At 47.9% G+C, this 15,352-nt stretch overlaps 2 protein-coding genes across 2 annotated transcripts; both read right to left on the bottom strand.

The window, feature by feature from the left end:
• Window positions 1-946: 946 nt before the first annotated feature.
• On the bottom strand, window positions 947-2,245 carry LOC138682949 (olfactory receptor 10AG1-like). Its single transcript, XM_069774477.1, has one exon. The coding sequence runs from the start codon at window positions 1,946-1,948 to the stop codon at window positions 947-949; it is 1,002 nt and encodes a 333-aa protein (XP_069630578.1). The 5' UTR covers window positions 1,949-2,245.
• A 7,519-nt stretch (window positions 2,246-9,764) lies between these two features.
• On the bottom strand, window positions 9,765-10,721 carry LOC138683021 (olfactory receptor 14I1-like). The gene has a single exon (XM_069774541.1). The coding sequence runs from the start codon at window positions 10,719-10,721 to the stop codon at window positions 9,765-9,767; it is 957 nt and encodes a 318-aa protein (XP_069630642.1).
• Window positions 10,722-15,352: the final 4,631 nt, after the last annotated feature.

Genomic DNA, 15,352 nt, shown 5'->3' with positions numbered 1-15,352 from the left:
ACAGCTGACCCCAACTGACTAAAGGGATATCCCAGACCATATGACATCATGCTCAGCAATAAAAGCTGGCAGAGGAAGTAAGGGGTGGGGGGGTGTTGGAGTGATGGCGTTTGTCTTCCCAAGTAACTGTTCTGCGTGATGGAGCTCTGCTTTCCTGGAGATGGGTGAAGACCTGCCTGCTGACAGGAAGGAGTGAATGAATTCCTTCTTTTGCTTTGATTGTGTGCCCAGCTTTTGCTTTACCTATTTAACTGCCTTTAACTCAACCCACCAGTTTTCTCACTTTTCCTCTTCCAATTCTCTCCCCCACCTCACTGCTGGGGACTGAGCGAGTAACTCTGCAGTGCTTAGTTGCCTGTTGGTGTTAAACCATGACAAACAGATACTCCACAGCTCTCTAGGACCCTATTCCAGTGCTGGACTGTCCCCCTGGTGATTTTTTTATTATTATTCTTTATGTCAAGATAGTCAAGCATTACACAATTCAGTGCAAGACATCAAAGCAGGGGAAGATGACTTCCGTGTATTTTAACTTTTTTTTGCTGATTGCACGCAGGGACACTGTAGATAGTCCATGGGGTCTAGCAAGTGATTTCTCAACCCTGCAGGTAGTCATCTCTTCATCGGTTGTGTCACCCTCGGGGCTTCATTGACTACAGACCATGCTTTGACTCTTTCCCTTTACTGTTACATAGGTCAGACACAGCTTGAAGCAGCTATTTGCATTAAAATACTTAGGGGCACTGAAGATGCTCTAGAGTACAAAGATATCATGGTGGGGCAGGACCTAACAGGAATGCCTCAGGACACCTTTCCCCTTCTTGAGGAGGATGAAAGCCAGGCTGGACATGTAGTTTTCTTTCAGCAAATATGGGATGCCTTTGTTCAGGCTACCACATACCCCAGTGGGTACTATTTGGGACTATATTTTACATACTCTGTAGTATCACTTTGTCTGTAGGAGTCTCTTCAAGGCAATTCTCACTTCCTTATTCCTCAGGCTATAGATGACAGGGTTAAACATGGGGGTCACAACTGTGTAAAGCAGGGCAAGGTATTTGTCAGCATCTACAGAATCCCTTGGCCTTTGCTTTAAGTAGGTGACTGTGGCTGAGCCGTAGAAGAGCGTCACCACCCCGAGGTGCGAAGAGCAGGTGGAGAAGGTTTTGTGCCTGCCCAGGGCTGAAGGTATTTTCAGAATTGCCCTGATAATTTGAATGTAAGAAATAACTATTAAGGAGAAGGGAAGGATGGCAAATACCAGGATGATGGTGTACAGCATCACTCGGTGCCAGAAAGTGTCGGCACAGGCCAGTTCCAGCAGAGGGGGAACATCACAGAAAAAGTGGTGAAGGTCATGGGATGCACAGAAGGGCAAAGTGAACACCTGGTAGGTCTGTCCGACTTGCACTGGAACGACAGCTATCCATGACCCCACCACCAGTCTGATGCAGAGACCCCTGCTCATGATGAGGGTATAGCGCAGGGGGTCACATATGGCTGTGTAGCGGTCATAGGCCATGGCAGCCAGGAGAAGGCTTTCGATGCTGCCCAACAAAACCAGGAAATACAGCTGGGCAGCACAGCCAAGGAAGGAGATCCGGCCATCTTCCATCAGGAAACCCACCAGCATTTTTGGCAGAGTGACTGACGTGTAGCAGACCTCCAGGAAGGACAAGTTCCTCAGGAAGAAATACATGGGGCTGTGGAGGCTTGAGTCCACCACTGTGATGAGAGCAATCAGGCTGTTCCCTGTGAGGACCACAAGGTAGATGACCAGGAATGCTGCGAAGCACAGGCCCTGCAAGCTGGAGTGGTCAGAAAATCCCAGAAGAATGAATCCAGATCCAACAGTGTGATTCTCCAAGCCTTTTCTTTGGGACATTTTCCCTATACAGAGCAATCCAAACAACAGGCTCTTAGAGGATGCTGATGGCCTGTCCACCATCACGCGCACTTCAAGCCTAGAGAAAGACTACAAACATCCGCATACATGTGATTGCAGGGTTAGGCGAGCTTGACCAAGATCGGCATGAATGTTTGCAAACCTAACATGGGTTGCTTGCTGCAGGGAGGTTTGTAAAGAGAGGAGAGAACAGAATCCTTGACCCTGAATGACTGGGTTTTGTCATCTGCAGAAAAGAAACTTGACTTTCTTTTTTAGAGAATAGAATACCTGGTGACAGATGAGAAAAAAGGCAGAAAAGGGATAAACACTAGCCACTTCAGCAACAGTCTTGCTTACACTCCTTGTCTGGATCTTGTAAGAGCTACTTTTAGTGTAAGACAATTAAGAAGAAATAGGGTGCAAAGGAGAAAAGGGAGGAAAAAGAAGAAAACAGAGCAAGGCAAGGCATGACTTGATTCTTAGACCTTAGTGAAAGAGATCAGTCCCAGCTCTCCTCTCTCACATGTAAGAGCTCACCCCCTGATGCTGTGTCCACACACAAAGATCTGGGAGACTATCTCAGATCCGAAGCATTAATTTTTACATGGTGAAGGGTGAATCCCATCAGAAGGAAAACAAGCTGCTATCTGCCAGTGAATCCAGTGACACTGAGGCATGCATGGGACATTTTAACAAGACAGATCAGCAGCAGTTTATGCATAAATCACAAGTTTTCAGGGTGCTAAAGGACTTTTTTATGCAAGTGATCAAATAGCTTCATGCAGTTTTCAGTCATACAGAGAAGAAAGTGATCAAAAGTGGGTGATGGCCCCACGGTACCCCGTTTTCCTGAACAGGTCAGGCTTTTATAACTTCTGAATGAGTCCTGAATAATTCCGCATTCTTAAACTTGCTGCTCTGTCACTTGGGTTTCTGAAGAGCTTACAAATCCAGCTGAGGGCCCGTTCGCTCTGATCCCAAGCCTGCAATGCTTCCCAGATCCCTGCAAGCCCTCACAGAGGCAGAGCAATGCTCTTGCTGCCTGGGGAACTGAGCCTTCCCTTTGCATTTCCCACCTTCCCAGAGCATAAAGCCTTCTTGCTGGACGCACTTGAAGGATGTGAGCTACAAGCACGCAGCACCACACTAGCAGGTCGCTTCTTAAGAAGAAGTGACTCAGCTGAAAGATGTTTAAGAATCTTGGTCTGACATGGGGAAGCAATATCCTCTTCCAGGCAGAGGACTGAGGATGCTGGCTGTGTCTCTCCAGCTATCAATAACACCCTTTGAGAAGTCTTCTTAAAGTCGGATGCGTTAATGATGAGAACAACAGGTCAGAAAACATGTGACAAAAGCATTCAGATTAGCCAAGTGAAAATTGCAGGGCAGTTTTCTCCCAAGAAAACCCAGAATTCACAAAAACACATGGTCCTAATAGTTTGATGCTTTTTCCAAGGTATTCCTGCCTTTTTCCTGTGAGTTTTATCTATCTCCTAAGGGTGCCATTCAACATTTGCAAGTTAACATCAGGGTTTGCGTGAGGCAAAAGTCACCATGATTGTTTCCTAATCTACTTACTTATTCATATACATGTACAGAAAAAGGAAATAGTTTTATTTTCTGAATAAAAACCCCTGTGACTTACCCACATTTATTTTAAATTAGTGCTTTAACTCAAAGCTACCACTTACATGCAGATTATCCACATACCAGCATTTCCTGCTTGTTTCAAAATGTTCTCAAGCATACAGACTATTCTTTTTAACGCTCGGATGTGCCAGTGCTTCCCAAGATCACAGGTAGAGCACAGTTCAGGCTAGCTTTGCTCTCGGGAAACTGCCAGAGTACTTCTTCCGTGGTGACTATCCCTCAGGCAGCTTTTCTTAAAGCTGAAGGAAGCTCGTTCCAGTGAGCTCAGCCAAGCTGGATAGATGCCTGCAGCTGCTTCTGGTAGTGTCTGTGCTGCCACACTACCTCCATATTCCAGGGCATGCCAAAAGGGATTTACCGTTGTCAGGAGCCCAGAGGCAGGAACACGCTCCTCAGTCCGTGATGCTGCAGGAGGCAGTGCTTACCTTTTTTCACTCCTTCTTTCCCCTGGAAACCACCTGATTATGGTTCTCCGGACACCTCTCTGTCACTCTCACTTGGTTATAAGACAGTTAGTAAGCAGCCTCAGGAGAGAAGGTGGGGACGCTGGTGCTGCCACTGCTCCTCCCTGGATGCCCACGGCACCATGAATGATTTGAGAAAGACTGTCAGAAGCATGGGCGTTAGCCTGACTAGCAACTTCCAGCATAACTATAGGTCTTTAAACAGCAGAAAAACGGAGGCATGAGGTTTAGCTGCTCAAAGGACAGGTGCCAAACTTGTGGAAGGAAAACCAAACCAAACCAAAACAAAAAGGCAAGCAGAAAATAAGCCTATTCAACCTGTGCTTAACTTCACTGTGCAGCAACAGAAAAGGCCTCTCTGTACCTCCACCTCCCCGGGTCCCATGTTATCCTCAAGGCGGAGGTGGCCCTGAGAGCTTGAACTCTGTTCTATGGAAGAAAGTGAAGATGGTCTTCAAGAACATGGACAAAGGGCAATTTCCAGGTTTTGAATTAACAACCTCTGAATAGTGCAGCTTGCAAACTGCATGGACGGCGGAAGTCCCAGTTTGCTGTGCGGACAACAGATACCCCTGAATTCTTTTAAAATTATTTGCTTGGCTTAAACAGCAATTCTGAGCTCTGATCCTCTTAAGCATCCACCTGAAACCCTAGTGGCAAGACCCAAGAGGCAGGTAGCTATCTTGTAAGGTCTTCATTCTCCAGCATTCCCCCTACTGCTAGTATTCCAAACTTACGGAGAAAGCATGATTATAACCATATACATACTTTTTTCCTTATTACCTCTGGTTTCCAGCTTGCTTCAAGTGCAATTAATCTCTTAGAAAATTTGCTTTAGTGGGTTTGAGAGGTCTTCTTCTTCCTTCTCCCCTCCAAAAACCCCAAAACTTCAGAGCGCAAGGCTTAGGTTTACTCACAGGTTAAAATTAAGACACAGAACCCATGTTACTTAAGTGGCTTGTAGCAGAGCTACTACACCTTGAGTTTATAAAAAGGTTACCTTGGTTTTGTGACCAAGGTTAAAACCATGGTATTTAAATACCGTCAACTCTGTGTACTAGTTACAGTAGGTATACATCTTCAGCACCTGTGTAAATAAAAATCCATCAGGAATTTGAAGGAATTAAAGCTGAAGTAGGTGATAAGAAAAACAGCAAAGCAAATATGAAAAGTGTTTTCTAATAGTCTACAGCCCTGTGATATTACCAAGCTTTTAAATAAATGCTTCCACTTGTGTATTCCAAGACTGTTAAAGGCTGTTTTGCCCTTAACCTCTAGGTCAGCACATGGATTTATGCATCTAGTATCAAACTAACCTAGCTAATTGATATCAAAATATATGCCTTTATGTGGATTTTTTTTTTTTTTTTTTACTGTTGCTTTGTAGAACTATCTTCTGATCTCTCTTACTTTTGTTGTTGTTGTTGCTCCTCTCACTCTTAAGGTTTTAAGAAGAAGTTTAGGAAGAAGTTAGGTTCCTAGTTTCCCGGACTTGATCCAGCATAGGTGAGATTACACACTTTACCTTAATATACCCTGACTCAACGCTTGGCCCAGTGCAGAGTGACGTCACTGTTCGGGAGTTTCCCTGGCTATTGCAGAAGTTCGATACAGCCCCAGGACTATGCAAATCAGATTACAGCTGTTTTAAATAAAGTTCAAACTGCAACAATTCAACTGAAAAATTTTCCTTTATTTATGGAGCAAGTCCTCTGTCAAAGTGATTGAAAGAAAAGTTACTCATGCATAAAGACTCGGTGTTGGAGGCTCTTTGATACCAGATTTCTTGCAAACTTTGCTGTTTTCTATCTGCTTTCTTAGCTACTTGCTGCGTGTGCGGCTTGGACATCCGGGTGGAAGGGGTGAGGGATGCCGGATCAATCTCCTTAAAGAGGAGCAGCTCTGTATTGAATTTGTGTATGGTTAGTAACTTGGAGCAAGACATTCCATTGCAGGAATTAACGTCTCCTGTGGTTTTACTTGTTAGGTCTAAGCAAAGAAGTGGTTCATGTGACGTCACCTCCACTTCTGCTGTTGCAATGGATGTCCCTGTAGAAACTAGAGAGAGAAAGTAATAGAATACTTTTTGCCTTAATGAGTCAAAAGCCAAGGGCAAAAAGAAAAAATATCTTGAAACTGTTAATCTTGACTTTGACTTTGGGAGGGAGAAGGCTTATTAATACTGCCTTTACATAACACTAAGCCTCCACTGGAGTGCCCAAAGCTCTATATTAGGGACCAAAGCTTCATTTCTGGGCTCCATAGAAGAACCAATAGGTTGCCTTCTTGTTTAGGGTGCAAAGCGTCATCTGTAGCTTCTAGCCCCTCCTTTTCAGTGCCCAAAGCCTCATGTTTAGGGCAGAAATACTCCTTTTTAGGGTCCAAACCTGTCTTTTATTACCCATAGGCTTTTTTAGGGCCCACAGTTTCATTCTTTTGGGATCTAAACCCTCATTTTCAGGTGCAGAAAGCCTCTTTCTAGAGAGCAGCCTCTTTTTTATGGTCCAAAGGCCAAAGGCTCAGGTTTAGTTTCCAAACTCTCAGGTTTAGAGGCCAAAGTTGTGGTTTTAGTGTCCAAAACCTCATTTATAGGTTCCAAGTCCCACTTTGAAGTTCCAAAGACTCGCTAGCTGACATAGTATCAGCAAGGCTCTCTCTAATGGTCTCTGTACCACTCACAGTCTCGGTACTGGTATGACTGTAACGGTGTCACGGTCTTTTTACTGCTATCAGTGTCTGTAACGCTACCTCCATGCCTAATTGCATGTGTACCTGCCTCTGTACTGGTATCTGTGTGTGTGTCTTCAATTGCGTTTGGATCAGTACCTGTATGTTTAATGGCACCTCTATCCATAATGGTATTTTGAGCTGTAGCTGTAGCTGTAGGTGTAATGGAGTGTGCGCTTGTGTGTGTGACTGTACTTGTATCTGCAATGCTGTAAGTTACGGTGTCTGACTGTATCTATAATTGTATGTATTTTACGGCTGTATCTGCAACTGAAAGCGTGTGCGTCTTTAGCGATAATGGTGTGTGCTGGTTTTAGCTGGGATAGAGTTAATTTTCGTCATGGGAGCCCGTATGGTGCTATGTTTTGGATGTGTTCTTACAACAGTGCTGATAACACAGGGATGTTTTACATATTGCTGAGCAGTTCTTACCTAATTAGCATCGAGGCCTTTTCTGCTTCTCATAGTGCCCTGCCAGTGAGCAGGCATGGGGTGCACAAGAAGTTGGGAGGGGACACAGCTGGGACCGCTGACTCCAGATGACCAAAGGGATATTCCAGACCATATGATGTTGTGCTCAGAAATCCAATCGGGGAGGTGGTGGGGCTGGGTGGGAATAATTGCAGGGGGCTGCTGTTTCTCAGGTACTGGCTGAGCATCCATCAGTGGTGAGCAATTGGGATTTTTTTTGCATCATGTACTTTTCTTGGTTTGGGTCTTTTGTGGGTTTTGTGTGTGTGTGTATGTTCCCCCCTACTTTTCTTATTAAACCATCTTTATCTCAACTCAAATGTTTTTGCCCTTTCACCCTTCCAATTCTCTCCCCATTCCATTGTGGGTTGGGAAGTGATCGAGCAGCTGTGTGATGCTTAGCTGCCTACTGGGGTTAAACCCAATGTGGAGTTCAAAGGGTTTGACCAGAGCATACTAGAGGGAACCTGTAATTATTACATGTCTTGAAGAGTTGCTGGTCACGATGTTGACTTCTCTGTTCTCGACATTGTTTTATCTGATCTGTGTCATGCTCCCTTTTTTGCTGTGGTGTGTAGCAGTTGGTGGTGTTTTGCCTGGAAGAATTATGATAAAAGCAGTGGCCTTGATCCTAATTTGGTATTTGGGCCCTGCATTTATGCCTTGCCTGTATTTTGGGAACCATTTTACGGAGACACTTCACAATTACATTTTTTCCCTTTTCTCTTCCAAGAGTCAATCAGTGGAGGAAAGAGAAGGGCACCTTCCCCTTTTTCTCCTATGGGGTAGGCATTTTCTTTCTTCTTACAATAATTCTTCAGTATCGTGAGCATCCTTGGGTAAGCAAAATACTCCTATTGGTACTTCTCAGGAATATTGTTTCTGCTTTTTCAAAGGTTAAGCAGCTCTTTCGAGAGATCAGCACGGGGATATGACCCAAGGAAGTGCAGTATTAGGTGGCAAAGCACGTGGAAGAATCTGGGCAGGTACCCAGAACGGTTGTCACCTCTGGTGGTCTGGGACTTCACTCCCCAACAAGTGTGGGATCCTAATGAAGTGACAGAATGTTTGAAAAGAGCATGTCCTGGCCCTGGCTATGCCAAAGAGACACAAGTTGTTGCACTGTTCTGGGGCCTGGCCTGTGCCTACTGAGCATTATTCATGACTATTCAGCACCCTCAAGGAGAAGAGAGGGTCTCTGGATCTGAAGACACACAGACACTGTGGCTAAACCAGAGATCCAGCCCTCAACTATATCAGGTGCCCCTACAGTTGACTCCAGCTGAATGTGAAGGAAAGGTATCCCTTCAAAGATCATGCAAGTTACCAAGCCAAGTGGGCCATTGCTGAGGGACATATCCAGTATCTGAGGGAATTAGCTGGGAAGACAAACGCCATAGCCTTGAACATACCCACCCCACCGCCTTAGTCCTTCTTGCCCCAGCTTTGATTGCTAAGCTTGACGTCATAACGTATGCAAATATCCCTTTGGTCTGCTGGGGTCAGCTGTCCCGGCTATGTCCCCTCGCAGCTTCTTGCCCACCCCCAGCCTACTCGCTGGTGGGCAAGAGTGAGGAACAGAGAAGGCCTTGATGCTGTGCAAGCACTGCTCAGCAATAGCTGAATCATCAGTGGTTTATCAGGACTGGGTTGGTCGTAAAACCAAACCACAGCACCCTATGGGCTGCCATGAAGAAAACTAACTGCATCCCAGCCAAAACCAGTGCGGTGAAGCATGTGGTGCTCCTACGATGAGAGTGAGACAACGCAGAGAGTGTTGGGTAACACGGGAGGGGCTGCTGTACCCCACGGGCCTTCAATCCCATCTCTTGAAAACATCCCAACTGCAGCCAACCCCAAAACCCCACCTGACCAGAGAGGGTCCCAATAGCAGAGCCCTGTTGGTGCAGGGGGCAGACACAATATTTGGAAAAGGACTGGGGAAAAAGGGGATTTCTCAGGACAAGGGGGAAAATCTCTCGCCTCTCTGCCCAGCTGTGCCATCTCCCTGCAGGTGTCACAGCGGACCTTCAAATGACGTGGGCTGATGTCACGGGGGGGGTGTCCCCAGCGCCATGGCAGTGCCGGTACTTCCCAGTGAGGCTTGGGTGCTGCCGGGCACTGCTCAGGGGCTCCCCACCGCTGCCCTTCGGAGCTGCTCCACGGCTGAGAGCGGGGTCAGGAAGCAGCAGGGATGCGCTGGGGGACCCTCACTGACAGGAGAACGTCAGAGAGGAGTTCGGGGTGAGGAGCCGGGAAAAGTGTCCCTTCTCCTGAGCTGAGGGCAAGCAGCAAGCTCAATGGAGGGCTGCTGCACCATGGCCATCAGCTTGGAGCTGAGCTCCAAGATAAACACAAAGAAGGGCAAAGCTCATTTGCACAGCCTCCAGGGCACACAAAGGTTGGATAGACTGTGAATTAGAAACTGGAGTAATGAAGACATTTCTTTGTGGAAAGCATTCAGATAAATAAAACAAAGTGAAAGAGAAGGAATAAAACCACACCCAAAATCACCATAGAAAGACCAGCAAAAGACAGTTTGGGGCTGTGATGAGGTGTAAGTATTATTCAGAAGACAAGAGGCAGTTTATTCCTTCTAAAAAGCACCCAGTGGTTAGTTTTCTCAGGGCATCCTTGATCTCATGGTTTCTCATGCTGTAGATGAGGGGGTTCACTGCTGGAGGCACCACTGAGTACAGAACTGCCACCAGCAGGTCCAGGGATGGGGAGGACAGGGAGGGGGGCTTCAGGTAGGCAAACACGGCAGTACTTATAAACAAGGAGACCACGGTGAGGTGAGGGAGGCAGGTGGAAAAGGCTTTGTGCCGTCCCTGCTCAGAGGGGATCCTCAGCACAGCCCTGAAGATCTGCCCATAGGACAGCACAATGGAAACAAAACACCCAAGGACTAAACAGGCACTAACCACAAGTACCCCAACTTCCCGGAGGTAGGCATCTGAGCAGGCGAGCTTGAGGATCTGGGGGATTTCACAGAAGAACTGGTCCACAGCATTGCCTCGGCAGAGGGGTACTGAAAATGTATTGGCAGTGTGCAGCACAGCATAGAGGAAAACAGTGCCCCAGGCAGCTGCTGCCATGTGGACACAAGCTCTGCTGCCCAGGAGGGTCCCGTAGTGCAGGGGTTTGCAGATGGCAACGTAGCGGTCATAGGCCATGACAGTGAGAAGAAAATACTCTGCTGACATCAAAAAGACAAACAGAAATGCCTGGGCAGCACATCCTGGGTAGGAGATGGCCCTGGTATTCCAAAGGGAGTTGGCCATGGCTTTAGGGACAGTGGTGGAGATGGCGCCCAGGTCAAGGAGGGAGAGGTTGAGGAGGAAGAAGTACATGGGTGTGTGGAGGTGGTGGTCACAGGCTATGACTGTGATGATGAGGCCGTTGGCCAGGAGGGCAGCCAGGTAGATGCCCAGGAAGAGCCCGAAGTGCAAGAGCTGCAGCTCCCGCGTGTCTGCAAATGCCAGGAGGAGGAACTGGGTGATGGAGCTGCCGTTGGACATTTTCATCCTCTGGGAATAGGGTGCTGTCAAAGTAGAAAAAAGACAGTGAAGTGTCAGGGCATTATTCTCTGAGCAATATCAAAGCCATTTCCCATAGACCCTCCCACTCTCACACACACAGACACTTTTCCATATCTAGGAGACCTTCCTTCAGGTCTGTGGCTGGAGCCCAGCTTGGTGCTGGCCGAGTGTGCAATGAAGAGCAGGGCCTCTGCCCATGGGCTCTTGAAAGGCAGCCCTGCTCTGCAGCAGTGGGTTCATGGGATCGGTGGGGGAAAGGGCCAGTCTGGTGTTTCCCTTTGTCAGCTGAAACTGCTCCTAACCCAGAAGGGCTTGTCAGCATCTGCACTCCCAGTGCTAACGAATCAGGAAGGTAAAAGCAGTTTAAGAGTTCTAGGGTTTTTTACAGCTGCCCACATCACCCCTGGGGAGTTTTCTTAGATCTCAGGAGCCTTCAGCATTTCTGCTGCACTCCGGGAGAACAGCATGGGCCAGGCAAGTCAAGAGGATTGCCCGTGACTTAGTGCAGAGAGAGAGGGAGTTGCTCTGTCCTTCTGTCTAGTTCCCACTTTCACTGTGCTTGCACCTTTCTGAGATGGACATTAATCACACTCCCATGCTTTACCCTGAAAAGCCACCAGACACTGCTGAGAGCAGAGATGTCCACTGCAGACCACCAAATGTCTCCCCCTGTCTCAAAGTCTCAGCACCCTGCTTCTAGCCAAGGACACATCGGGCTCATTTCACCAACCTAAAAGCATTTCCTCAGTCATAGCATCTCTGTGCTTCTCCATGGGGCTTTCAGATCACAGAAAGCTGCTATGAGACAGGTTTGCATCCTGCAGGGCAGCTGACAGCTTGGAAGGACACTCAGAGGTGACAGACAAGTGACCTGATGTGATGGCAGCTCTGTAAGGGAGAATCAGCTCATTCCCCAGCCCCACAGACAGCGGTGAGCATAACCCCTCAGATGATAGGAAAGCTGGGACACTTGTTCCCATGGACACAGCTGCATGGGAGGACCCACAAGATCAGTGTGTGACTCTGCAGCTGAAACTCCCACCCCCAGAGAGCCTGACAGCAGGAACAAGATAACAGTAACACAGACAAGTGGAGAACCAAGGAAAAAAGCAGTGATTGACTGGTTCAGAGAGGCAGGGGGAGAGGCAGCTGAAGTCTCAGGAAAGAGTAACCCTCACCCATTTGTGCATGCCACCTCCCAAACACCAGCACAGCCAGGCAGTTGTTCTCAGTCCCTGTGCTCTACTTCAGGAGGCTCCTGTCAGACTTACTGATCACTCCAAGTTACAGCTCAGGAGTCTCAGGAACTTGTTCAAGCATGACAAATCCTTCTGCATTGCTCCTGAAAATTCCTGAAAACTAAGACACAGAAAACACAGACTCTGGAAAGCTCCTTAATTTTATAGCAATCCCTGGTTTGATCTCCCCTTGAAAAGTCCCCTCAGAAATGTCTTGGGGGTGATCTGGAGCTGTGAGCTGCCAACCCACAAAGCACCCTCTTGTCAGCAGAAGGACCCTGCCCTGCTGCGAGATGCTTCTTCCACCCACAGCTTCTCCCCACTCTGATGTTGGAGCTCCCCAGGCAGGCTGAGTACTTAACCTGACTGGTGGCAGAGTCCCTGCTCCAGCACACAGACCCCTGGCCGCAGGGACCCTGCTCAGGACAGCCCTGGGCACCCCTGGCTGCACACCCACCTTCACACTCTGCAGCCATCCCCGGGTGAAGGCAGCTGACATGCCCTGTCCCTCTGAGGGTGCAGCAGGGAAGCTGTGCTCCAAAGCACGGCCTTTTTCTCTACACTGGAGAATCTGTGAGAGTCCTCCTGACAGATCCCATAGGCTGTGAGATGTGCCAGCTTTAGGAGATCATTCCAGGAACCACAGCTGCATTGCCCTGCGGCCAGAGACTTACCCTGTTAAGGGCTGTGAAGATTTTTCTTCAGGTCAGGTCTCCTCTCTCCTCCCATCGCACACTGCTTTTAACCTCCCTCTCCCTTCCCTCTTCTCCCCTCAGTGCCCTCAGCCCTGCTGTGCTTTGCAGAGGAGCTGCTCCTGGGCAGAGCTGTCTCTCTGCAGTGCTGCCTGCTTGCCATGAGCTCCCTCCACCCCAGCCCAGCCCAGCTCAGCAGCAGAGGACCAGCCCAAGGCAGCACTTTCTCTGCCCCCTCTGGGCTGCCTCCAGGTGTCCCTGGGGCTCCAAGGGAACCTGCTGGGAAACAGGCTGAAGCAATCACTGATGTTTATTCCCTCAGCTAGGGAGAGACACTTCTTTCCTGAAATAAAATTTTCTACTCAGAGGCAAAGTTACATCTACATGTGACCTTTTTTTTCTTTCCAGAAATATAATCCTTCTCTCAGAGTTACTTTTAATACCACTTTTTTCGTGTTATTTTTTAGACGGGATACTCAGAGAGTGACAGGCAGGGATCTCCTTTACACCTAGAGACAGAAAGGATCCCTGGGTCAATGGTGGCATTTCATCTGCATTTCTATTCATGGCATTTGAAGGAGACTCAGCTCCCTCCCATGCACACTACAAAGCCATAAGGAGGTGGGATTCCTCTTGACTCTCTTCAGATAGGCACAAAATAGGCACCTGCATGGGAGCTCCTTGTCTCAGCTCCCATCTGAATTAATGGAGAGGAAAGGCAGGAGTCAGGTGTTCAGATGCAAATACCTGGTGACATTTGAACTGCCAGAGGTGGTCCAAGATACATGTAGGTAACAGCAAACTGTAATGGAGAAGTTCAGAGAGGCAGGGCAAAATCTTGGGAATGATGTATGAGCCTGGTGGGAAATTCCTTTGGCCAAGTGACATGGCAGCTTATGCCCAACTAAAGGCCAAAAGAACCTTTTCCTAATCCTTATCTTTATGGCAGTTGATACAGGTATTCATATGAACGATTGCAGTCATGTGCCATATGGACAGCTAGGTCTCTCTTCCATCAGCTCAATTTACTCTACCTCCACTGACTATAGTGGCATGTGTCCCATTTTCATCCCCACATTGCCTAACAGAATTCAAGGCAGGTACTCTATTTAATGTCCAAATCCAGAGCCACAGAGCTATACGACATGCCAATGCTGGCATGGACCTCACAGGACCTACAGGAAAGCAATTCCCATTCAGGGTGGTACATCACAGACACTCCAGACGGCATCACAGAGAGTGAGATTTGGTGCCTGTGTGCCCTTGACTGATGCCATCAGTCAGAGGCATCAGTCATCAGATGCCATCAGAGAGGCAAGGTCTGCTCCTTCTCCACCCAAGAGCTGCAGGCAGTGCATGAACAGGAAGCATGTCACACAGGGGTTTTTACTCACTCCCTTGATGATACAATCAATGAAAAGACCAAGAATTTTCAAAGTGTTTCTGCATACATCTTGTCTTCAAGAACAGCATCCTCCAAGCACAGCAATGGTCCATATCAAAACTCAGTGGAAACACAGAAAGGAATTCAAGGGCACCAAGATGAACTTTTGGTACTTCAGGAAGTGTTACAGAAGAAAAAGAGGTAAGGTAGGACCACTGCTGAAATTAGGAAGCCTAAGTGTAGATAGATCTGAGGTACCTTACGTCATAGCCTTGGTTACTACCAGCCAGGTCTCCCAGGCCTTTGAGCTGTGACGCAGGACTCTGGAGGAAAACAACCAGCAGTGGATGGGGATCAAGCGTGGGGTTAGACAAGCAACCTACTCCCTTACCAGTCCATGGGAACCACAGGGGCTGCATCCAAGGGTGCTGAGAGAGTGTTTTTTTCCCTAGGAGGAGCTGGTCTGTTATGACCCCAGTAAGAATGGGATTCGGACACTGTGAGCTACCTTTTAGAATTATGTTCATCATCGTTAACACTCTAAGGAGAGAATCATGCAGATCATCTTCGGTCCCTTTAGATGGTGGGAACCCCAGGTGGTGTAGCATTGAACGGGCCTTCTGCCCAAGTGAAGCAAAGCATGCAGACCCCATCCATAGAAGACAGTCTCCTGTGTTGTTCATTCAAGCTACTGTAGGATTTTCTTATAAAACAAACAACTCTACTCATCGTCTCAACAGTCAAAGAGAAGTGATGTTTTCATGAGAACATCTTGCTGCACAGTTAGATACAGGCAAGGCCACGCAGCAGATATAATATCCAGTACAGAGTGGGACCTGCCTGCAGGCTTTTGTGTGACAACATGCTGCTGAGTTTGTCCTGTGGCCAAGGGATCTGTGCAGCACAACACAGGTTTGATGGCCGTGCTGTACGTGCAGCAGGGTGCAGCGCAGCGCAGCCCTAAGAATTCGATGTTCAATATTTTTCTGGTGTGGACCAGTGTTCAGGTTTCCCTGTGAGAAGTCTGTGGTCCAGTACGCTGTCACAGCTGAGATGTTGTGGCCCAAATGTGCACTGCCAGGAGGAGCTGGAGACCCATGGCTTGTCACAGAACTGTGACGTTTTTGGACTAAATGAGATGTAGTGGGACAGCTTGCTGAGCTGTGGTGCTGCAATGGAGGGATACAGACTCTGCCCAGGGAACAGCAGGGACAATGAGGACTAGGCCCCCTTCATGAAAGGGAATCTTGGATTTGTGGCAGTCCTCTCTGTGACAGACAAGAGGTTGGACTAGCT

This window comes from Haliaeetus albicilla, chromosome 30, assembly GCF_947461875.1.
Source record: "Haliaeetus albicilla chromosome 30, bHalAlb1.1, whole genome shotgun sequence".
Classification (NCBI taxonomy): domain Eukaryota; kingdom Metazoa; phylum Chordata; class Aves; order Accipitriformes; family Accipitridae; genus Haliaeetus; species Haliaeetus albicilla.
This window is presented reverse-complemented; position numbering and strand designations above follow the sequence as displayed.